We start from the raw sequence: 27,176 nt of genomic DNA, 5'->3' as shown, positions 1-27,176 counted from the left end.
GGCATATCAATTATGTTCTTCAAACGTACCATACATGGTAATATCACAAGTGTTTTTTTTTTCCTTTTTTATTTGTGAATCCGAGTGTAACAAGATCTGACTTCAAAATGATTTCCAGTTGCATCATTTCGTTCTACTCCCAGATGCTGCAACATAACACGGTGCATTCTCATGTTAGTAAAATCATAGTCTCTGAACTGTTCCTCACTGTGTGCAGTACATATTGCTGTAAAGTGTACTTATATTCTCCTGCATTTACATACGCATAATAACCAAACCACACACTAATCACAAAAATGCCCCCATACTGTGACACCAACTCCTCCATACTTCGCTGTTGGTACTACACATGATGGCAGGTAAGAAACTCTAGGCATTTGCCAAACACAAACCCTTCCATCGCATTGCGGCAGGGGAACAGAATGACTTTTTACTCAAAATCATTTGTTTAGAGTATTCTGCTGTCCACATTCTTGACATCAACTCAAGTGTCACTTAGCACTGGCTGCAGAAATGCTTGGCTTATGAGGAGGTGCTTAACCATAGTAACTCATTCTTTTTCGCTCTCTGCACACTGTTGCTGTGCTAGCTGGACAGTTGATAGCACTTTGGAACTCAGCTGGTAGCACTTTGGAGCTCATGAGAGATTCCTTTCACTGATTTCCTGCAGTATTTTACATCCACCCTTGCCAATGTTTGACAGTTCCTTTCCATCAGTATGTGAGATCTGCCTGGTCCTAGTTTAGCTGTGTTTCTTTCTTTGTATTTCCACTGCACAGTCACATCACCAATAGTTGACTTGGGCAGCTTTATAAGGATTGAAATGTTCGCGTATTTGTTGTTGAGGTGACATCCAGTGACTAGTCCACATTTGAATTCACCGAGCTCTCCTGGCTGACCCATTCTTCTCCTGCTGCTTCTGTACTGACAACACAGTACTTCCTGCCTCCTTTTATATTGGTTGGTCTGCCTCTCGTCACATCTAGTGGTCAGTACCACATTACACAGGGGTGTCCATACACTTTTGATTAGATGATGCTTATTGTTATAAAATTATCCAGGTGAACATCTAATATTCTGTGTAAGCTGCTTGTTTGCTTTTTTTTATACCTCTTTTCCCATCAACCACACTGTTCACAGTTGATGGATTCACTAAACCACTGCGTAATGCCATTTCCCTGTAACATTATTAAATGAGATAGGTTGCCCTAAAATCTTCACTTTTTGCCATCATCACAGTCAGTGCCTGATATGTGAGAGTTCCTGCTGATATGCCATACCAGCACCTCTGATAAAAAAAAGCACTTAAATAAAATTTTAAGACATGAAAATTTACAAAAAAGGAAAACTACTCCCAGGAGGTCACATTACTAGAACCTCCTTTTCTACGAAAGCACTAAGGGCACTGAATCATAAAAACTTAAGATCATAGTTTCATTCATCTTGTCTAACCAGTAACATTTTGAAGCATTTCAGGATTTGGAAATGAAAAGTTTCTGATATCCTCTGGGTATCCATATTCCCACAGCAAAATTTTTTTTAAGAGGATGTTTTCTTCATTTACTACACTTTATCCTCCGAATGTGACAGAAGTAATAGCTAGTGACATATAAACTGGACTAAAGAAATGATAGTATAATGTAAAAGACCTTTATTTTAGACACCATGCATACTGGAAACTTTCAGAAGAAATTTATATTATCATTATTGGCACGAAGTTGTAAGAACTAGAGTATATGACCCATTATTCCAAAGCAGTTTATTTTACTCATTCTGGTATTTTAGGGTTTCCAAAAGTAAGACTTCTGAGACTACCATCAAAGTCAAGCTCATAAAATTATTTCCCATAGCCAACAAACCTCATACTGCACTTGAAGGTCATGTATCCTCTAAAATCCTTCACTTTTTGGCCTGCAACTTGTTCACAAAATGAGGACAAAGTCTGATGATATATTAAGGTGACATATGAATAATAAAGTTGTTGTTGTTGGGGTCTTCAGTCCTGAGACTGGTTTGATGCAGCTCTCCATGCTACTCTATCCTGTGCAAGCTTATTCACCTCCCAGTACCTACTGCAACCTACATCCTTCTGAATCTGCTTGGTGTATTCATCTCTTGGTCTCCCTCTACGATTTTTACCCTCCACGCTGCCCTCCAATACTAAATTGGTGATCCCTTGATGCCTCAGAACATGTCCTACCAACCGATCCCTTCTTCTAGTCAAGTTGTGCCACAAACTTCTCTTCTCCCCAATCCTATTCAACACCTCCTCATTAGTTATGTGATCTACACATCTAATCTTCAGCATTCTTCTGTAACACCACATTTCGAAAGCTTCTATTCTCTTCTTGTCCAAACTATTTATCGTCCATGTTTCACTTCCATACATGGCTACACTCCATACAAGTACTTTCAGAAACGACTTCCTGACACTTAAATCTATACTTAATGTTAACAAATTTCTCTTCTTCAAAAACGCTTTCCTTCCCATTGCCAGTCTACATTTTATATCCACTCTACTTCGACCATCATCAGTTATTTTGCTCCCCAAATAGCAAAACTCCTTTACTACTTTAAGTGTCTCATTTCTTAATCTAATACCCTCAGCATCACCCGACTTAATTCGACTACATCCCATTATCCTCGTTTTTCTTTTGTTGATGTTCATCTTATATCCTCCTTTCAAGACAATATCCATTCCATTCAACTGCTCTTCCAAGTCCTTTGCTGTCTCTGACAGAATTACAATGTCATCAGCGAACCTCAAAGTTTTTATTTCTTCTCCATGGATTTTAATACCTACTCCAAATTTTTCTTTTGTTTCTTTCACTGCTTGCTCAATATACAGATTGAATAACATCGGGGAGAGGCTACAACCCTGTCTCACTCCCTTCCCAACCACTGCTTCCCTTTCATGCCCCTCAACTCTTATAACTGCCATTTGGTTTCTATACAAATTGTAAATAGCCTTTTGCTCCCTATATTTTACCCCTGCCACCTTCAGAATTTGAAAGAGAGTATTCCAGTCAACATTGTCAAAAGCTTTCTCTAAGTCTACAAATGCTAGAAACGTAGGTTTGCCTTTTCTTAATCTAGCTTCTAAGTCGTAGGGTCAGTATTGCCTCACGTGTTCCAATATTTCTATGGAATCCAAACTGATCTTCCCCTAGGTTGGCTTCTACTAGTTTTTCCATTCGTCTGTAAATAATTCGCGTTAGTATTTTGCAGCCGTGACTTATTAAACTGATAGTTCGGTAATTTTCACATCTGTCAACACCTGCTTTCTTTGGTATTGGAATTATTATATTCTTCTTGAAGTCTGAGGGTATTTTGCCTGTGTCATACATCTTGCTCACCAGATGGCAGAGTTTTGTCAGGACTGGCTCTCTCAAGGCCGTCAGTAGTTCTAATGGAATGTTGTCTACATTTGTATTTGTAAAGGCAAAGTAAACTGCCATGACACCACAGTACAATCAAAGTAAAATCCAGAATGAAATGTAATTACAACTATTACCTATGAGGATAAACCATTTCTCACCAAATAGTAGAGGCCCTGAGCAAGAGACTGGCATGTAGGAAATGTTAATAACTTCCAAAGTCTAGCACAATCAATTCTCTACCAGCGTTGCAGCTTGACTGGATTGTAGCACTGGAAGACAATATTGACTGATCAGTGTTCACTAGTTTTTATTAGGTGAATAGCGAACTCTTCTGATGTGCATTAAAAGTGCATTTAATTAGGATTTGCTTGTGCAAAAGGGTTATCTGACAAAGACTGAACAGCAAAGAAGTGCAATGAACAGTAATTATATGATGTACATCATGAAGAGGGGCAATCATGAGATGAGAAAAAGCAACACTCAGTGTGTTCCAAATGTGTAAGATCTCATGCTTTGACAGCATTGATTATGTATAATGTACCCCTGATACTTCAGTATGTCAGAGAACACCTACAGCACAACAAGCTGCATTGTTGACATCAAAATATTGTGCCAAGAAGACACAACAATCTGGCAGCATACCTGCAAAAACATTATACATGTGCTAAATGTGTTGGTCTTATACGTACTTGCAAAATATTCCTGTTGTGAAGCTATCTAATCAAGTTTAAAGTGTGCATTTTAATTGTATAGCAATATGACATGAAGTTCTTGTGGGAGGCAAAATTACTATTATGGCTTTTATCTAGGATATATGATGCAACTAATTAATGGCTACACAACACTAAATAATTCATGATTCTGTAACTATCATAGTCCACATATTTACTTAATTTTCCCATTCAGTTTTGTTTAACTTCTTCTGTCATTAAGGAATGTTGCCTGTTTAAATTATAAATAAAGGGCAATTGTAAAATGAAAAAATATATATATTAGAGGAGAAAACACACCAAGCATAGTATGTATTTTTAAGTGGATAGAAAATATTTTCAGTGCATTTAAAAATAATGTTAAAACTATTTAGTAGTAACCTTACAACATATGTAAATATCCATAAATGCCACATTAATTTGTGTGTGTGTGTGTGTGTGTGTGTGTGTGTGTGTGTGTGTGTGAACACCCATGTGTGCTCGCGCTTGCATACATATTGTGAGTTGTACTTGTGTATTCACTTTGCAGATTGAATGAACTAGTGTATTTTATTGCATCTCTTATTCACAAAATGACAGTTTTAGTACTAAATAGAATAGTTACAACAAGAGGAGATGCACTTGCATGTGGTTGCCAACTTTGTTCCACACTATACTGTACAGCTGCGTCCTGTAGAGTAGTATCGTTGGGCATGTGTGTTGGTCACTGTTGTTGTACTAGTTCGTCCTAAACATCTGAAAGCACACCTTAGTCCTCATCAAATGCAGGAAATTAATGTATGTTTCACTACAAATTTGCTGGGGCTCTATCATATTTCTGTTGCAACAAACTCGATTATATCAAAATTAGAATTCTGCAGAACAGTGCCCATATTTTGCCGAATTATTTGTTCATATAGATGGACTAACATTTCACACCTGCTTAAAAATACAAAAACAGAAATTTAAAAATCAAGAGGACAATTTTTTGTTCTTTGTCCTGTTCCTTTTTCATTCTGAAAAAAAAAACACAGTAAAACAGAGTATTACACTTTAAAGTTTGATTTAAGATGCTGGAACACCCCAAACCTTTCTTAACATAATTCTGGTTCATGAAATACAAAATTGGAAACTCATGCCTCGCTTCATAGCATCATGTGAAATAAACAGAATAAAATCTGTCACATAGTTTTCCCTGTTAGTGTAAATTATTAACTTATTTAATCTTTAATTCCTCCTTGTAAGCTACCTTTGCATGCACTTTTGGGTTTGGTGTGGTGGCTTAGCACTGTTTTGTGTAACAGCAACATAAATTAAATTATTTACAAACTGCAACGAAAAACTAAAAATCAATACCTCTAATGGTGTCCTAACATTATTCCTGTGGATAACGTTCAATTGGGAACTTTCAGATGTTTGGGCATGTGTCCCCATCCTCTTCCTAACATGGCACATTCTTATCTGTGTGCACAGCTTCCCCGGCTTCTGTCGCCTCCGCATGCACACCAAGGGAGGGTCCCCCGTCGCTTTCGTCGAGTTTCAAGATGTGCGCTGCGCTGCCCAAGCCATGGCCAACCTGCAGGGCTCCTTCTTGCTCTCCTCTGACCGGGGAGCCATTCGTATCGAGTACGCCAAAAGCAAAATGGCAGAGGTTGGTAGGCTGGGTGCTCACAAACTTAGATCAGAACAGGAAGAGCTGAAGAGAAATGAGATATAAACTAGTTCTAAAGATATTTTTTTTAAACACTTAACACTGATACTGAAACATAAACAGGGAAATTACAACTGAAACATTCCAACACAAAAGGGGTCACAGAAAGCAAAGGGTGTGACATCTTGATAGATACACAAATAATCATTTACAAACCAAAAACTGCATATTTTTGGGCTGAAGAGGAAATAAAGGAAAGAAAGTAAAGAGTCAGGATGGTGAATGGGCAGGTCGCTGTGATTCAGCAGCCGTCAGCTAGCTGCACCAGAAGCAGTTGCAGTCCAAACAGAAGGAAAGACAAATGTCCTATATATTTACTATTTGATTTCTCTCCTCTATTCAGTACATCCGTTGCCATCCAGTTCTGAATCATCTGCACTCATTATCCTTTGGATTCTACTGTTTTTCCCCAACTCTGTTTAGCTTTAAAAGGTCAAGAATCTGATTGACTGTGTTTGTGACAGTTATTATGATCTTCATCTTTGATGGTACACATTTTCTGTATATCTTTCATTCTGCCATGTGAGGAAAAATGATTTTTTATTTATGTATTACTTATATTATGGATGCTACTTATTTCACACAGGTTCCTATCATACTCTGCAAGCATGATGGAGAAGCAAGTGAATTTTTGGATGACTTAAATGTATAGTTGTTGGAAAAAACCCTGACCATTACTTTTTTTATTATACAGATATGTTGCCTTCTAGTAAATTAATTACTGTAGAGTGATGCTCTGCACATTGCATTTATAATTAGAGCACCAAATAAATACCCACTTTTGCATTTAATGTAGTTCCCATAACTGGATTTCAAATCACACATACGCTTCATTTCTTGAAACATGTTTTGAATTCCATTACAGCTACATTTACTCTTAGACCCTTCACTGGCATGTATGGTGACATGCTGCTTGTATAACACTTTTTCTGCAGAATTTGATTTTCTTCCTTGTATTGGATGCAGTAAACCAGATGTGATCAGTAATAAAACAGTTGCTGTATGTGTTTCTGAAAAGTCCGTAAAACTGCTTGCTCACTAATATCATTAACAACTACACTCCCATTCCTAACAGTACGTACATGATTCTTTTAGCATATTTCCTTGGCAATGCCTCCTATCTTTGCAGTAGTGTTTGGGATGTTTGTGTCATCTTGGGTAATTAATTAACCATAAGTATACCATATTTGTAAGTATATGTAATTATATGTTATATTATACTATATCTCATATTTTGTCTACACACATTTTAGTTACTGCATATATTTATGAAACATTGTTTTCTTATTTTTTGTGTGTTTTCATGTCTGTGGAATATTTTAAAGAAGCCACACAATATTTTTTTGTACTTATCAATTAGCAGTAATTCTGATTTGTTATAGCAACTACATTACCAAAGATGAAAAGGGGAGTAAGCATGAAATCATGGAATTGGGAGTATATAACAGCACCTACATTACAGTGACAGTTGGCAGAAAACTCCAGGATCAGATGTATAATTTATTTTAGCTATGAATCAACGATACTGACACATATTTTATGATATAAAAACAGCCCTATTTATGTCCATTTTAAAATGGAATATAATATTTCAAATTTACCTATGTGTTACAGTGAAAACATCACTGATAGGAGCTTATGGAAGATTTACTCTGATTCCTGATCATATTAGCTTTGGGGCCATTCAAATCCACAAAGATGAATAAGTTCTGGAATGGTCAGTATTATTCACAGAGAGAAGAAAGATTGTCTTCCCTACATGAAAAATCAAACAAATATAGCAGTAACAATAAGAATCTTTCTGGCAGATTGAAACTGTGTGCTGGACCAAGGTTCAAACCTCGGCATTCCAGGTTCATGTCATGGTCTGACACACAATTTTAATCCACCAGGAAGTTTCATATTGATGCACACTCTGCTAGAGAGTGAAAAATTCAGTATGAATTGGACAGATTGCTAATCACCACATACAGGAAGCTCTGAGCAGCAGCTAGGCACCCTTAGATGAAGACTGTTGGATATTGTTAGCTGTTGAACAAATTCTCTCTCTCTCTCTCTCTCTCACACACACACACACACACACACACACACACACACACACACACACACACACACGCGCGCGCGAGCCACTGTTATTTCCAGGGTGAGCAGTGATCTCAGCTATGGTGGGTAGTGAGGTTGAAGGGGTAAAGAGAAGGCATGGTGTGGGGATGGGGTGTGATAGCAGGGTAGTGTTGAAGGGAAATGCTGTGTAGTGCTGCCTGTGTGACTGTGCAGAGGCATGGCAGGAAATGGATGGCAGGCTCCCAGGTGCAGCATCTGGAATCTGTGCTGGGAAGGTGATCTGGGGGCTGGCCCAAAGGCACTATTGAGGCTGGAAGGGAAACAGATAGGGAGATAAAGGCACATGGGATGACAACACTAGAGAAGCTTGAGGCCAAGAGAGTCACAGGAACAAAAGAGAGTTTCCACTGGCACAGTTGAGAAAATCCAGTGGTCATGGGAAGAACCCAGAGGGCAGCAGCTGTGAATCAATCACTGGAGTCAAGCAAGTGGATGGTCCAACTGTCCTTGGCCACTGCCAAATTGTAATCAAGAGAGAACAGACAACTCAGTTGTCAAGCAACATGCTATGATTGACGTCCATGATTTTTTTCACAGCCCATTCTATCTGGATTCTTCTCATCACCTCTACCTTTTCTGAATTTCAGAGAGGGAGGGTTTCCCCCCTGCAACACATGCTCTGTCCGTGTAACAGTCCTGGCCTCAACCTTTGGCAATCCCCATTCCTCATCTGTCTCTATGACTTATCCTGTGCACTTGCATCCAGATGCTGCACCTAACAGCCTTCCATCTTGTCTCCATCACTTCTTTGCACACAGGTAGCACTCAACATTTTCCACCATCCTTCCTCCCCCCACCTCACACCTCTTCTGTGTTGCCATTACACTAGTCAACCCAGTTCCCAGAGACAACAGTGGACATGTACTTTAACAGTACTACTGGTTTCATCATGTTTCAGCGAAGTGATTTATCATAAACTGTACCGTGGTAACCATTGACATGACTGAAGCTTATCAGTTATGGTATGATATATACCCCAGAATCTGCCAAAGAATAATTTTGTGGACTTGTTTTCAATGAAATATTTTAGGAGTATCAGCCTGTGACAGGAGACTGTCAGAGTAGATAAAAGAAGGCAAGTGTAAGGGATGAGGTACTTGCCTATCATACGTGCAAGAGCTGTGAATAAAAGAGACCACATGCATTAATGAATCTTTTGAAAAGCTGGCCTCCTTGCTATGAGAGCACCAAGTAAATGAGGAAAGAGAAAAATTAAATTGGTAAACAGGGTAGTGACATTAGTGACAGATAGGGCATCAGCTCTTACCAGGTCATTGTCTTAGCTGAATTTCAGAATTGTATAGAAATGTGAAAGAAATTTTCATCATCAATTTTCAGCTGGCAAGGGGAGGAGGGGAATTGGCATAATGTTCCTTGTCACCATACTTGTCCTCGATTAAACTCTGTAGCATCACCTGAAGTGTCGGCATGTGGCATTGTTGATGGTTTATATAACTTCCTTGCATGCTGTGTGGTTCTTTAATGAATGCAGGAGAGAGGAACAGATGCTGTTCATGAACTGCGAATTCAGATGTTTATTTATTCTACATGTAATATCAAGTAGTAAAAATAATACATAACTTTGTTCTGTAATTGTAGCATCAGTTGCTAACAGTAGCTTTGACAGTTGAAACATATACAGATACCACAGATTTGCAAATCAGTCAGTCTTCAATACAATAAATAGTCCGTAGATCATGAGACCTGGACACTATGAAAGTATGTAAATGTTATTCAACAGGCAAACACACAAAATGGGCTCAGTGCATGAATGTTCGAACATAAGTACACCCGCTGCTGTAGCTCCAGAGAGGGGATGCTTGCTTCTCATTGGCAGCGGGGTGATCATTCATGGCAGTGCACTCATACCGTGGTGGAAGCTGAAGGAAACACAGAAGCATAACTGGCGGTGTGCTTATTTGAAAGTACAGCTGACCAGATAGTGGCTGATACCACATTGGTGATCCATCCACTCCATTGGGATGTTAAACTTATTAGTCTTGGTGTATTCAAGATAAGTTGGATAAGTGCTGGCAATGTGTTCATCCTCACCTTGTCTCATCATCATCATCATCATCATCATCACCATCACCATCACCATCATACAGCACAAATATGACACTGCACTATACACACATAATTTACAGTCACTTACATTCAATAGATGAATTTAACACACCACTCTTATACACCATTTGGAAAAGGGCCATTGTGCAGTAAAGAAGTTCTTTTTTTCTGCCCATGAGTTGTGACTACAACTATCTGTCACATCCAGTTTTTAGGTAATTTGGAACCTTTTCAAGTTGTTACCTTCTCTAACATTATCTCTAAGTAGTAATGTAATCTTCCAATTCTTCCTATGTGCACTGCAGTTACTTACACCTTAATGAATGGATGTGTCTTTACACACTCTGCAAATGCTAATTGCTGCCATAATCAAATCTCCTACCTCAATACCTGAACACTACCTGCATTTCTTCAATTGAATTTTCTATGCTATTTCTTTCTTGCAAGTGAACACCCATTTAACATTTTCCAAGCAATATAGGTAGAAATATCCCTGCACCAAGACCATGTTGGATTAGACATACATAAAAGATAAAAGTCAAATTTGTAGAATGTTGATGAAACTCAAGAAACAGTAGAGGAGAAAATGATTTGGGAGATGAGTGACATTACCAAGGTATGCAATAGCAGATGAGTAGATGAAAGGGAGATAAATTAAGGAGCAGAAAATTTAGTTTATATGCACAAATTAGCGTCAGCATTCTGCAGACAGGATTAGTTTTCAGTTGTTGATTTAGTTATTTTGAACATTGCATTGTGCCTTATCAAATTGTTTCATGAGAACATAAAATACTGCTAAATATTTCATTGTCTCATCTAGCAGCACAACATTTAGTTGTTTTCATCTTGTGTTTATTTGGTCAGCTTTAGACATCAATTAACAAGTTGCTCATCAGGGGTAAAATGCGCATAATGTTCTGTTTTCACTATACGTTATTATTCCAACTCAAATTTCAGCAAAACTGGGTGTTTTCTGTTGCACTGACATTCATATTGGAGGCAACATATTATGGCTTTCCACTATTGAGGCTGAAACAAAGACATGTTCAAAAGTACTCTGAATATGTTACCATAAAAATAAATTATACATGAAATATGCCTCAGTGACATAGAGTTGCATTTAAATCAGAAAAGGAAATAAAGTTTAGAAATAATAGATGCTGCCTGCTACTGCTTATCAAGAAATGAGCTGAGACAAAAGTGACTGAAATAAATTAGCAAACAATTATCTATTTCTGTTGCAAAATAAATTCAAATTATTTAAATAGTGATCATTTTCATTATTGTATTAATGTGTTACATAAATTCAGTGCCTACTTTGTTCCTCAGAAGTAATTCTTACCTCTGTTATTCAGAGAGAGCACTAAGTTACTATGGATTTATGGTCACATTATCCACTGTAGAACTTTGTATTTCTATCAAATTGTAAATAATTTTACTACTATTTCATTGACATTTTCCCAATGTTTCTAAAAGAATATAAATTAAATGCATCTTCACAGTAGTGCTGTTTTCCTCATTGTACTATGGTAATACACCACAAAACATTGTTCTGCAAGTTGCTACATGTTTTATTTGAAAATTGTTAAGTGCGCACTTGCTATCAGAATCATTTCAAAATGGCATTCCATTTGTGTGATATGATAGTTCTAATTTGTTAACATTTTAAGTTTCCAATCTTGATTGCTTTTTCTTTCTAGGGACCCAAGGGAGAAGAAAATGGACAATCTTAATTATCCTTACCTCCAGCTGAGCACCTGACATGAGCATCAGCAACCTGGCTCTGGTGTTGCTATGCCCTCATAGGCCTGAATTCTTGAAGACAGCAAGGCATCTTGATTAAATATGAATACATAAAATGGCGCACACTGTGCCATTGCCATAGGTCAATCTGTTAAAATCTTAAAATTTTGTTATTTTATTCTTCTTTTGATTCATCAATAAGAATATTAACCACAGTAATGATAAATTAATAATAAGTAATGTTAATAAATGAAAAAATATTGTTAACGAGAATGGTAGTATGATAAAATCAAGGCCTCTTAATAAATGCCTGTATACCTCCAATCTTACACTTGAAAACGAAAGTGTCTTATTATCATTACTATTGTTATTATTTGTTCAAATTAAATGGTTCAGAAAAATCTTGATTTATATGATACATACATCTGGTGCTTGCAGCTCTTTTATTTATGAAATTCATTAAATAGTTCATTCAGTAAGCTTCAGACTTAGTTCATATACATTTCCTTTCAGAGTAACACATTTATTTTTAAAGAAAAAGAAGAAAATAATTTTGAAACAATTAACATTTTTAAGTATACCGGAGTGCTTTTTTGATAAATTTCATAGTTGACAGAACTATATTACTCTTGCTGTCAACTAGCTTGAAAAAAAAAATGAAAGTGAGTAATTTGACATCTTTAGGAAATTGTAAACCAAAAAAATTATAAATATAGCAGTTTGTTGCACTTCTGCTTTGTCATTCAGATAGCACAGTATATCATGTAGTTCTTTATGAGCATGAGATATGAGAATTAATTGATGTTTTTCAGCCATAGGTATGCTGTGCTGTTGATTAATGAATCACTAATGTTAAAAACTGAGATTAGAGCTTGAAAGGCAGTGTAGGAAAAACAGAGAAAATTGCTATTTACTTATCAGGGGATTAGAGAATTATGAAGGATTATAATTTACTTGTATATGGCATATTTCAAGAGACCTTGATGAATAGCAGACAATGCTTGATACCAAAGGTGCCCTGAAAGTTATGTTTTAGGTAACTTATTTGAAAAAAAATGTAGGTAAATTAAATGTATTCATTTAATTTTTCTTATGGATGGTGTAAATACCTCTTTTAGAAAATACTAAATCTTGAACATAACATATTGTGCAGTAGCATGCCATGTGTCTGGCTGTTTATGTGCAGATAGAGTTTACATGCTGTAGGCTACTATCACTATACATAGGATTAATAAAATTAGTCTGGTTGAAAAGAAACTCAGTGTTAGAAAAGCTATATTTGTTTTTCTAGAGGAAAAGAGAATTGGATCAGACATTTAATGTATTTCTTATTCATAGCAATAAACCAAAAATCTGTATGCTATACTCTATTTCCTTTGATAGAAGGAAAAGAGAGAGAGAATACAAGTAAACTCAGTCTGCGAGTGAAGCAAAAGAATATCATGCATTCATATCAAATAATAAGAATCTTTTCTCTTCTCCTCCTATCAGCACAATTACTCATAGAGTTAAATTTCAAAAGATTGTAGTTTGAACTTCATATCCTTTGAGCATTAGCTGATTTACCTGGTCTGATGGGTAAACTGTACGAAACGTACTTTATATAAACATATGGTAGTTTAATTATTTGTATATACAAATATGCATATATCATCTCATCTAGTTACTTTTAATGAGTGTAATCATATAATATTCCAGTGACTACATGACCACCTGTCTGTAGTTTCTAGTTAGTTTATGTAAGCAATTTAGAAGTGTTGAATCTAACAAATCAGTAAAGAGAGAAATGCTGCGCATTTTATCAATAATGTTTTTAGTTAGTAATGGAACAGTTATTTATTAATAAGTGGTCAAGTTTTTAAGGTAAAACTGCTGAGGATTGAGCAAGTCTGGGATTTTTTGACTGTATACAAGTGTATATAGCTAATGTGTATGAACCAAAGTAGAGACTGACTGCTTTAGTAGCCAGGACAATCCAAAGAGGCAGCATTACAATGCCACATAACTAGCCTGGTGTTATGTTGCAGCTGGGAATATAATTTCCGTTTGTTAAATATCTCTTTGAAAGAAATGACAGATTTATAGAATCTTAAATGTAGTTGCTTTATGTGTAAGGATTGATGTGATATGAAAAGAAACTAACATTTTGGTACAGCTAGTGACTGGAGGAGTAACATTGCTACTAACATCTCAGAGTTTAATAACAACACTCCGCCTTACACAATGTGAGTTTATTAATGCTTCGAATGTATTTTCCGAGCAATTGGAAATTGGAAAAAATATCCATACTTATGTAACACCTATTCAGTACCTTAGTATGAATACACAACTACAATATGTATGAGATGCTAAATGCTGACAACCAAATGATTCCTCCAGAAACTAGCTAATTTTGTAAGCAGATTTATTAGATCTGTCTGCATTGTGTAGACACAGAAATAAGTGTTCTTGTGTATATCTGTGTACAATGTAGATTAAGTAACTTTTAATTTATAAAATTAATTAAAGTAGCTATCTGAGGATTTATATTACGTGTACTAGATTCAGAGTTTGTTTGGTACACTTTTCTTCAGATAAATGTAGTGACACTATCTTAAAGAAGAAGAATAATTTGATGTGAATTCAGTAATGCTTGATATTTGAAAATAAATATGTAAATCCTCAGTGCTGCTAGCTTTCAATTTTTGCTCTCATTAAAAGATGAAACAATTGAAGTTTCTTTGTACAAATGTATCATGATGTGGAAATTGCTTAGAGTATGATGTAACAGATTTTTAATTTTATCAGTAGTGTAAGATACTTGTTGTTGATCTGCATGTGTGTGCTATGAGCTGTCTACACAGTGTGGCAGATCCACTCTGAAAACTTTTCCGTCCATTATACGTCTTTAGAGAGACAAAACGCAGCTCAATGCTACAAGGGGATGCTAGGAGGGAGGGTCTGAGGAGACGGTGGCACCCTGCGGAGTGCGGAATAAACATATCAGCTTAAAATACCTGTTATGCAATCCGAACCTTTTGACTGTCATATTTCTTGTACATCTGTTTGTTTTAATACTGCAGTAGTGTTTTAATGTGAGTAAGTGCTCGTAATAATTAAATGTGAAAGAAAATATAGAAATAAAAAAAAGAACAGCTATTATAATGGGGCTCAAAGGATGTAAAACTAAAAAAAAAGTTTGTTTCTTGTTCACTACTCCATTATCTGTTATGATCTTAGTGATACTGACATAATCAGTGAATCTGTAGGAGTTGACATTATCATTTTTATGGAATATTTTTGCATGTACTAAAGGAAGTACAGTAAGTCAAGCGCTGTGATGTATATCTTTTGGAATAATTTATTAAAGTCTGCAATAAATTCAGTGCAGACCAGTTTTTATACTGTCATCTATAGTGTATTTTTTTAAATATTGAAGAAAGCAAATAAGGCATAGATGTCATAATTTGGCATAGGTCAATATTATCATCTTAAATAGATGCTCATGGTAGTTTTATCATTTCATAGAATAATTGAAATCTATTAAAATTCCTCCTAAATTCATGGAAATTCCCAAAAACATTTCTTAACAATCAGTGAAATTTAGAAAACTAAGAAAATATTTTAAAAATGAAATCAAGTGTTTAGTGTATAAGGAAAATGAAAACAAAGAGACTACAAATAGCATATCATTTACGCAACAGATGCAAAATCGGATATATGTGTGCTTGTACTGCACAGAATACATATTTTATAGAGCTTTCACCCAGTTTATTAACCCACATACATTTGTGTTTGTGCATGCACAATCACTGCCTAATGCTTCTTTTTGAAATGAGAGGTAATTGATAAACAGTTATCATTCAATGGAATTTTGTCTACTCAGTTTATCTGGTCACATGTGTGTCATGTTTCTGATGTCACAAATTCCCTTCAGTTTGACATTGTCCATGAAGACTCTTCTGTTTGCCTGTAAATGAAATATAAATTGCTTTACTAAAGCATGTTACTTTTTTTAACTTCTTTAGAGATGTCAATGGGGATAAACTTCCTTTGAAATGATAAAGAAAGAGCAAACTGATTACAAAAATATGTTTTTTGTGCTAACTTCACTTAGTAGAATAGAAAATTTGTAATAACATAGTCTCTATAGCACTCAAACATTTGCATATCACTGCTGCATGACTTATTGTACACATTATATTCTGTCAACCTCTTTCTGTTGTGTTAGATGAATGTAAGTGCATGAATGTTGAGAGTGTAACTTTAAATAATCAGGGCTATATATATAAAAAAAAAAAAATACTACAAAGCTGCCTGTACCGTCAGGTCAGGAGCCTCTCATGAATATTGCCTTATTCTGCTCGAGCTTTGCGAGGCAACAAGATATTTGTAAGCAGCATTATATAAATGTATGTACGTATGTATGTCCTTCATATGATATAGATATTGCAATGATACTTCTAGCTTGCTTAAAGCTACTTCATTCCTTATTGTGCTGTGAAAATGCTTTCTCAAAGGCTGACCAATCATTTATATCATGAATAGATTTTTCATACTGAAATAATTTAAATAGAATTTTTTAAATCTCTAAGTATAAATTATTTATTACATTCCATTGTCTTTACAGATGTTGAAGCTTTGGTGTTCATTGTTAGACAAGTGTAAAATGCAAAAATAAATTATGTACATTTATGGTACAATTAATATGTAACCTACTACTCAGTAATGAGTGAAAAGTTCATCTTCAAATGAACACAATGTGATTGACACTAAGACCATTTATCTTAACTCATCACCAGTTTCAAATTTATGCTTTCTTTATTGATCATGAAAATAATAATCTCCCTTGTATCATTTATTTTGTGTTATATGACTTACAGCACAAATGTCTTGTATGTCTTCTACACATCCTATAACATTCTGTATCATACATACTGATTATTTGTACCAGAATAGAGAAGGTGACTGCAGACAGACATCTCTCATATTGAGACATGAATAAGCTATGTGACAGAGCACCTGCTATATTAAACTGTTTTCATTTTGTTGCAGGAAAGACATTGAATTGGAGGTAACATCCCCCTCTATAATACAATCAGAACAAAGTTCTTTTCTTTTATGCATCCACATAATTAAATATCACATAGATCACACATATAGATAGCTGTAACTTTCTGTAGTATCAGCTGTATTGTTTATGTATGGACACTGAGGGCATTGCTCTGCCACCTTTAATCACATAACTCTGTGTTATAATTGACAGCATTATGAAACATTGATTCAATGTTGTAAGAACCTGCATTCTATCATATACTGCAAGTAACATCTCAATGATTACTACTAACATTATTGTCAGTGACAGACTACATAACAGTTAAAGTGGCTTATTTCAAAAAGTAAGTCCTTCTGCATACAGATATTTCCATGTTATAGAGTGAACCATAGCATTCAGATATGGCACTCACTTAGAGACATATATGTGACTCATTATACATATCCATAGAGGAAAAATCATCAGGATTTGCGTGATTGCAAGTAATCTATGAAGATCTGAGCTGTCAGTGACTTTAGCATAATGCTGCTGGATAAGGTTTTGCATGTCTGCAAGACATGATTTGTATGTACAGCTACATTGCTTTTCTTAATGTCTCCTATATAAACTGTGATACTGTCTGCATTTCCTTTCCATTTGTGCCTTTAATAGAGATTTTTGTTTCTTATGATGTGTTAATATAACTGTAATCCTTCAAACTTTTTAAGCTCTTCTTCATCTTAAACACATTCAGCTGTTCGTTTTAGTTGTCTCCAAACTTTCTCAGAGCTTTGCACATTGTTTTATGTACACAGTACTCTTTCATGTACATAAACTTCTGTACAAAGAACTTGCTGAACTGAACATTCCAAATTCTCTTTAAAAGTATTTTGCTTTATATCTGTTGTTAGTTTTTCATATGTTCTCATAAGCTTTCAAATAACTTCTACTTTATGTTTAATATTTCCCATTTGTTGATGTTCTACATGCTGTCCTACTGCTGTACTTTTGTTGAGTTTGAAAGACCCCAGCCTACAGAGATCAGATGTTTTGTTAGCCACATTTGCAAAAGTTTTTGTCTGAATCTGTTCTGTAAAGAGAATATAGTGTTCAGTTTGTATGATGAGTTATGATAGAGTGATGATTCAGTAAGCTGAATTTTTGAGAAATCCCTTTGTTGACTTTACAAGAGTGCCTGTGCTGATGAAAACACTTTGAGCCCCAAGCTGTAGAATGTTGAGTGTTTCCAAAAGATATGTCAAGAATTAGATACAGCAGGAAACATGTGATAAAATATATATTGTAAATGGGAAACTAGCCATTCTCGCCTTCTTTAATTAACCTGCTTTAGAACATAGGTTAAAAAAAAAAAACACCACTTTCTAAACATATCATGATCTGTGCCCCTTTACAAAGTGACATTCTTAAATTTTAACAAGTAATTGTTAATAAAGCAAAGTTTGATATATATTAAAAAACAAGAATTTACAATGAAAAACAAATCCTTTTGTGAAAGTGAGGATTTTTGAAGAATTTCCTATGCGATAAATGTAATTATTACTATGTATTACTACTTATATATTATATTTATGGGTTTTTAAGTTGTTATTGAAGGTTTGGCATATCACTGTTCAACAGTGTATGTATGTGTGTGTGGGTGTATCCATGTGTGGTTGTGTGTGTGAAATAATATTGCAATATTTTATTTAAGCAAATTGAAAATGTATTACTGCATATCTTTTGATGGAGAGATGGGATAGTTTGATTTTCCCTTTAGCATGAAAAGATACTTAGTAGCCTTAGCCAGAACATTACACATTAAATTTGGCTGATTGTTGAAGACATGCTGCAGTTCATTGGTAATCCCCTTGCCATATTATTAATGTGTTTTATGTAACAAGCACAAAGTGCATATATCTGAGAGTATCACTTCATATTTTTATTGAAGCTGCTATGATATGCAATGACATTTATGGTATTTAAAAATATAAGAATTTCCTTAGAGAGTGTACAATACATTAGAAGAAAGTGTGAATCAGTAATGCAGTTTGATAAAGACTGCCTCAAAGCTATATAAAAAATGAATCATGTAAGGGGAAAGATAGCCATAGAAATGTTATCTTTTGTACCATCTGACAGAACTTTTATTCTCTTTCTAGACAGAGAAATTGCTTATGTTGGATTTAAAGAAACTACCTGTGTTTATGATGAGTGAAATAGCAATTTAAAATTAACAGATTTCTGTTGATTAATATGTCTGACCAGTCTTCATGATGATTTTTCTTCTGGGTATATTAGAGAACTAGATGTATGTATCCAGCAAATATTCTGCAGAAAGTGGTTTTTTATACCTCAGATTTTTATGTAATGTGTCAACCATAATAAACTACTTGTGCTGTAAATAAAAAAATATATTGGTCACAACATAGAGTTCATTAGATGCCGTGTATTAAAAAAGAAATCTCTTTCACACATAGTTTTCAGTCAATGTTAGCATCATTTTCAACAAGCAGGGTGTCTCGTGAACTGTAAAGGAAAATTAGATGCATATTACATAAAGTATTTAATACATTTATGATTTATAGTTTCTTACACTGTTTTTCATTGCCTCTATTGGTTTGATTTGGCATTACATTTTTTTGATAGTATCTTTTGATTTTAGATAATATTATAAATTTCAGTTTATGGTCATGTTAACCATTTACAGATACTTTTTTACCATAATTGTTATCGTACTAAAATATTATCATATTAAAAATACTATAAGCTAGACCATAATAATAGTTACATCGAAAGAAACCATCTGATACATTAATAATACTGAACTACCAGTAAGACACTTTTTTTAAAGTTAATACTAAAGTGGCCTTCTCAGAAGCTCACAAATTTTAATGGGAATTTTGCAGTTGATCAGTTGATACTGAAGGTGAAGTACGCTGCTGCTACAACAGTCTCTCTCTCTCTCTCTCTCTCTCTCTCTCTCTCTCTTGCCCCCACCCTACGCCCTGTACTAGATAGTGCGGCAATTGAAACTGAAAAGTGATTTAAAGCCAACAACAGAGTGATGACATAAAGTTGTTGTGCTAATTATCTGCAGTTTTAGACTCATAGCCATGTCTCTTTCACTGTACAACACAGCTATGATCTTTGACATAAACACTAAGTTAGTAGGCTACCCTCATAGTCTGATACTGTGTTCAGTCAATAACAAGACTATTACTGAAATAGGTAAAATAAAAAGGAAACATACAGGTTTATTCCCACATTTTCCATAGACAGAATGATTCTTTTTGTTATTCATAATGTGACCACAAATTACCATAATTGATTTTCTCACATGCTTTGTAACAACGTGGTAAAAGCAATGATAAGTTTAATTTTTATAATCTCAGTTAAGGCAATAATAAATACAGAAGTACATCATGTCACTTTGTGGTTGCAGAAATGAGGGGATGCTAAAGTTATCAACAATATTATTTTGATTTAGAAGAATGTTTTGAATTAAAATAATGTTATAATTTCAAGGGCATGGATCAGTGCTTCAACATAATTGTGCTCATATAATGAAAATGACAGATATGCTGCTGTATCTGAAAACCACTAAAAGATCTCAGCTGTGTGTGTGTGTGTGGAGGGGGAGGGTTGGTTCTGCACTTTTTTAAAAAAGTTCTTTATATACTTTTTATCCACAAGACTTCACTCTTCTCTGCGGCAATTCATTGGGTTCCTACAGTTTTATCTATTAAATAATAATGTAAAATTTTATTTAACCAAATACAATGTATAACTTCTGATGAGGGAGGGACCAGTTTGATTTTCCCTTCAGCATGAAAAGATACTTTTCGCAGTTGTTCTTAAGATTTAAGTTCACAATCAGGACTTTCATAACCAATTTACATAAAAACTGTCTTTCCCTACAGATGATATCATTAATAATTACAAAAAATATCAACACATTTAATAAAGTTGATGAAGTACTCGAATTTTGCCTGTCCATAAAAAAAGATGCAGCTGTCCTTTCTGTCCCCTCCTTTAAGTTCATTATCAGAAAAAGGTCACTTCAAATAAAAGCTGGCATTTATTAATGTGGCCAATTATTAAATATGTTTCAGAATTAAATTCAGCCATCAACTGACAGCTCAGTTTTTTTCTGAGATATATTCCACAGTTTCTGAGAAACTTAACAGCTTTAAATAAAATTTTTTTAAACATGTCATTTATTTTTAACAAAAGTGAGAGCATTTTTCATTTATGTATCATTATCTGGTTGAGTCTTCCAAAAGTTTTGCAAGACTTTATTATAAAAGATGGCTGACATGGAAAAAGTTGTACAGTCCCAAATTACCAGTTGTAGTGCTTATTACAATACCCTGTGTTGATATTTTATGTACGGTTATTTCATTCTTTTTGGTGTTCAGAAAATTCTTTGCAACAAAAGACCATTTTAGTTCCAGGTGACACTACTACTATAGGTTTTCCTTTCTGCACTCTATTGCTCAAATTAATTTATGTGCAGTAACACATTCCCTTAAGAGAATCCCACTCAGCAGTTCTTCAATTCATCTTATGTAACCAGTGGTATTCATAACGCCCAGGGTTCATTTGAGGAAAAAAAAAACTATGCTTCTGATCATGACAGCAGGAAAATGGACATCAATGAGTATGTCAAAAGTATAATATACAAATTTGTGACACTATCTGAACAGCACATTTTTGCTATTCATTGTTACATGAAATCAGGCTAGAATAATTACTTCAAGAAGTGCATTCCACCAAGTGAATACACATTACTACAGCTGTAGGCTATTCAATAAATATAAAATGACACACAAAATATTTCTGCTAAAGAAAGACCTCTTTTGTGCATTGTCAGTCATAGCAGCTTCATTTAATAAGCTTGTAGTATTTAAGTAAACAATTTGTATTCTGTAGCATGTTTAATATGTTTAATTTACAATATGTAATTAAAATAACATCTGCTGAATCAATCAAATGCAAAAAAGTTTCTGTTACACTTATTCTAAAATACTGTTAGTGATACTAGTCAGGTGCAATTTGTTACCATACTCTGTTGTATGCAAATTAAATGAACTTCAGCATTCAGGTCATGCATTTGTGAATGTACATGATTTATCAGTAAGAGATTAGCCAATAAGTATATAAATGCATAGAGATATAAATTGTATAGGGTCCAAAGGGAGGGAATAAATGTGTAAATGAAAAATAAGACAAATGTATTGTCTGAACTACACTTTTGCCCTGGATATTCCTGATTTTTCCTTCCACAGTCCACAAACAGTGTTTCGCCACTTTGTATTTATTTTCAGTATTTTTTATTGTTACTGTAGACACAAAAAGAGAGAAAGAGTGGAACACTTTGGAAGGTGTGTTTATATCTCTGTATACAGTATGGAAAAGTACAGTGTTGTGTTGTATAGGTTATATATGACTAAGTTCAGTGAGTGTTTGAATTATTTCAGAGTTTATTGATTCCAATTTTGCTACTTATCTGTTCTTATTAGCAGTTCAGTTCACAGTGATTAGAGGTGTTACCAATCATAACAAGGGTTTTCATTGTGTAACAAGTATCTCAAAATAAATCATGAGAAATTGTGAAATGAAATCGAACGTTTTGTAATTACTGCAATGCTGTCATGTGAAAAGATAGCATAGCAGATGTCCTTCTTGCACTCCAGAACTGTACTATAGCAGTGTTGAGCTGTTGTGACAGCGTAGACGCATTTGTCCCATAAGCAATAAAGGCAATGATTTTGTAGATGTACATTTTGGCCGGTACATAGTCCGGTCCATAAGTCCACACTCTTCCTCTCTTTTGCAGTTTTCAACAGAATATAGTAAAAAATTATAAACAGATAAATTACTTTGAAATACCAGTTATAACATCATATTGTACCAAGCTACAAAAGAAAAAACTGGAGGATACATATAAATAATGGAAGGAGTAAAAGTAACAACTCACCATATAGTTGAAACATAGAGTGGGTGATTGGTGCATAAACAAGTTTGAAAACATTCGTAAGCTTTTATACAATGTCGTTATTCAGAGATAACTGCAGAAGCACGTACATCTTAACAGCTACATTGCCCCATCGGGCTACACTGTATTGGCACTACAGCTCAGCTGGGATAAAGTAGCCATATAAGCGTATGTATGTGTGTGTGTATGTATATTCCATAGTTAATCCTAATAAAGAATGTCATCCAGAAGCTTAGCAACATTTTCATTCTTGTTTATGTGCCTACTGACCACTCAACAGTACAGTGAGTTGTTACCCTTACTGCTGGTATTCATATTCTGCAAGGACTTTCCATTATGCTACACACAGATGTATAAATGATAAAAGCATCTCCAGAATGAATAGAATATGGAAAAAAACAGGGCATCAAGATCTACTTCGCAGGCCTAACAGACACTTCTGTAAGTTTTAAAACACTTTCTTAAAAAAAAAAAAAAAAAAAAAAAAAAAAAAAAAAAAAAAAAAAAAAAGAAGGAGAGAGAGGGAGAGAGAGAAGAAGAAGGTAGTTCAGTAATATGTCTAGGCAAATGAAGAAAGTGAAATTCCAAATATGGGAAAGCTTCAAAGTGCAGAGCAAAAATCAATTCAATTATTATTTATGTTTATAAGGCGCTCCTTTTAAAAACACAGGTGGAAGGTACTGCAATGAACACACTGGAAATTATTATTTTTAATCAAAATAATTTCAGGAAATTTGTTATTATGTACATAGTACCCAATACCAAAATCAGGTTATTACTATGCAAATATGATAATGGAAAATCATGAGTGGAATAAGGAAGAAGTAAAGGTAAGAAGTCACGTTATATTTGAGGCATCGAGCAGTTGATTAGTCCATGCACAAGACTTAAATGTTTTGATGATGTCCTCCTTCAGAGTGAGCTGATAAAGAACACATACATCACTACACTGTTCTGGCCAGTTTCATTGTATCAATGCTGCAGTGCTGATACAATGTAGTTGGCCCAGACAATGCAACTTTCTCTCTCTCTCTCTGTGTGTGTGTGTGTGTGTGTGTTTGTGTGTGTTTGAGAGAGAGACAGCATCATTACTTTCATTCCTCCATATATTTATTACTATGTAAGTTGTAGATATAAAAGAACATTGTGAATAAGTAGCAAATAAAGAAAAGAAGAAAATAAAAGTGAAAATGAGGGTGAGCAAGTAAGCATATACTTTACTAACAAAGAAAGAATGAAAAATAAAATTAATATGATATTACCAAACACAACTGCTAATGGTGTTGATACATCATCTGATCATCTGCACATGATGAAGTTCAGTCGAAGCAAACAGAGTCAAACAAAAGCTGTTGCCTCCTTTCTGGCACATTTCTAGATTAGTCTACTGGTAGCTTATTACAGAGCTTTGCACATTAAGTGTCACTGGCCGCATTTAATTTTGGTCTTCTTGAGTGCATTCCACTTCAGACTGTGGTGGACTGTTGAAGCAGCACAAACACTCAGCTTGAAATCTGTTTTCATTCAGAATCACTGTTATTCCCCATGAACTTCTTGAAACTCCTAGAAAATCTTGATGCAGCTCTGATATCAATAAGCCAGCACCAAAAGATCAATTGTATTTCCTTTAACTGTCTTTTCTATAGTTGCATCTTCAGTGTCAAAATGTAGTTTTTTAATGTCTCTATGGAATTATTCAGAACCCATGTAAGATTAAATGAAAATGAAACCTGATATTCATATTGGGTTTCCAGCCATTTTGGTGATCCACCTGGCCGCCATCTTCATGTGGGTAAACCATCTCCAGCCCCTGAAGTAACATCTCCTCACTTGAAAGAGATGTGATCCGGTCCTTCAGACAAGACCAGGATTTAGTAGTTCTTCCGGCGGAAAAGGGCAATGCAACAGTTCTTCTTTCAAGGGACAATTGTTTGGGTAAAATACACTACTGGCCATTAAAAATGATACATCAGGAAGAAATGCAAATGATAAACAGGTATTCATTGGACAAATATATTATACTAGAACTGACATGTGATTACATTTTCACGCAATTTGGGTGCATGGATCCTGAGAAAGCAGTACCCAGAACAACCACCTCTGGCCATAATAATGGCCTTTTACACCTGGGCATTGAGTGAAACAGAGCTTGGATGGTGTGTACAGGTACAGCTGCCCATGCAGCTTCAACACGATACCACAGTTCTTTAAGAGTAGTAACTGGTGTATTGTGACGAGCCAGTTGCTCGGCCACCATTAACCAGACGTTTTCAGTTGTTGAGAGATCTGGAGAATGTGCTGGTCAGGGCAGCAGTCGAACATTTTCTGTATCCAGAAAGGCCCATACAGGACTTGTAACCTGTGGTCGTGCATTATCCTGCTGAAAGGTAGGGCTTCACAGGGATCGAATGAAGGGTAGAGCCACGGGTGGTAACACATCTGAAATGTAAAGTCCTCTGTTCAAAGTGGCGTCAATGTGAACAAGATGTGACCGAGACATGTAACCAATGGCACCCCATACCATGATGCCGGGTGATACGCCAGTGTGGCGATGATGAATACACTCTTCCAATGTGCATTCACCAAGATGTCGCCAAACACGGATGCGACTATCATGATGCTGTAAACAGAACCTGGATGCATCTGAAAAAAATGATGTTTTGCCATTCGTGCACCCAGATTCATCATTGAGTACACCATCGCAGGCACTCCTGTCTGTGATGCAGCACCAAGGGTAACCGCAGCCATGGTCTCCGAGCTGATAGTCCATGCTGCTGCAAACTTCATTGAACTGTTCATGCAGATGGTTGTCGTCTTGCAAATGTCCCCATCTGTTGAATCGGGGATCGAGACGTGGCTGCACAATCCATTACAGTCATGCAGATAAGATGCCTGTCATCTCGACTGCTAGTGATACGAGGCCGTTGGGATCCAGCACGGTGTTTCGTATTACCCTCCTGAACCCACCGATTCCATATTCTGCTAACAGTCATTGGACCTCGACCAACGCGAGCAGTAATGTCGCAATACAATAAGCCACAATTGCGATAGGCTACAATCCAACCTTTATCAAAGTCGGAAACGTGATGGTATGCATTTCTCCTCCTTACACGAGGCATCACAACAGTGTTTCACCAGGCAATGCCGGTCAATTGCTGTTTGTGTATGAGAAATCAGTTGGAAACTTTCCTCATGTCAGCATGTTGTAGGTGTCGCCACTGGTGCCAACCTTGTGTGAATGCTCTGAAAAGTTAATTATTTGCATATCATAGCATCTTCTTCCTGTCAGTTAAATTTCGCGTCTATAGCATGTCATCTTCATGGTGTAGCAATTTTAATGGCCAGTAGTGTAGATCTTTTTCTTGCAGACTCTGCATATTGAAGATTACAGAACAATCCAACTGAAAATATAAAATGCAAGGCCCTTTCACTTTTGAAAAAGATGTTCTTAAAAATCTTCAACCTGCAGCCCCGCTTAGATTATACAGTTTGACTAAGGTACACAAGGAAGAGGTTTCTCATCAGCTTATTGTTAGCAACGTGGGTACTCCTACTTACAACTTGACCAAGTATTTAGCATCCATTCTCAGTTATTATTTTGAAAAAAGCAAACATGATATTTCCAATTCTCTGGTTTTTATTCAGCATTTGAAGTCTTTGTGTCTCAGTTCCATGGATTTGCTCGTGTCTCTTCTTACCAGAGTTCCTCTTGAAGATTCTTTGCAGTTAATTGGTGAAAAATTGGATAAAGAAACAACTGTGCTTTGTCGCCATGTGTTGACATCGATGTATTTTGTTATTCAGTGACAAATACTTTGAACAAACTGAAGAACTGGCTATGGGGGAGTCCATTATCCCTGACAGTCACCAATTTGTTTATGTAAGATTTTGAGGACACGGCATTCTTAAAACCAACGTGTTTTTGGAGATGTGTCATTAATGTGTTTATGGTATGGCCATATAATAGGGATGCTCTGGATCGCTTCCTATATTGTTTTAATTGTATGCATCCCAATATTAAGTTCATGATAAAAGTTTGAAAGGATGGAAAACTTCTGGTTTTAGATATCTTGGTCTACAGGAGGGATGATGGGACATTAGGACAGTGTTTACCATAAGCCCACACATGAAGACCGATATCTCCATGTGTCAAGTTGTCATCCATTGTATAGACACAAAGGGGTCGTAAGTACATTTGGAAAATGAGCTTATGCCATCTCAGATGCAGATAGCTTGAGACAAGAACTGGATCATCTAAAAGCAATGTTCAAGCAGAATGGTTGTACTGACAATCAGCTCTGTCATGTCCTACAGCCTGGACCTTCAAGGGAATCAACATAGTATACAAGCAAATCAGTGGCACTCCTACCTTTTGCAGGGAACCTATCTTCCAAAATAGTAAGAATTTTAATAGAGATCGATATTAAAAGTCTATCCCATCTGGCAGATA

The 27,176-nt window shown here is 35.5% G+C and overlaps 1 protein-coding gene across 1 annotated transcript in view; it reads left to right on the top strand.

The window, feature by feature from the left end:
• Positions 1–12,108, top strand: part of LOC126238410 (protein couch potato-like) — a 185,744-nt gene extending 173,636 nt beyond the window's left edge. The window contains exons 7-8 of the mRNA XM_049947788.1: positions 5,543–5,720; positions 11,672–12,108. Coding sequence (XP_049803745.1) covers positions 5,543–5,720; positions 11,672–11,704 — 211 coding nt within the window. The 3' untranslated portion in view covers positions 11,705–12,108. The remainder of the gene's footprint in view (positions 1–5,542; positions 5,721–11,671) is intronic.
• The last annotated feature ends 15,068 nt before the right edge of the window (positions 12,109–27,176 follow it).

Source organism: Schistocerca nitens, chromosome 1, assembly GCF_023898315.1.
Source record: "Schistocerca nitens isolate TAMUIC-IGC-003100 chromosome 1, iqSchNite1.1, whole genome shotgun sequence".
Classification (NCBI taxonomy): domain Eukaryota; kingdom Metazoa; phylum Arthropoda; class Insecta; order Orthoptera; family Acrididae; genus Schistocerca; species Schistocerca nitens.
The sequence above is the reverse complement of the archived record's forward strand: the minus strand, read 5'-3'. Positions and strand labels throughout refer to the sequence as shown.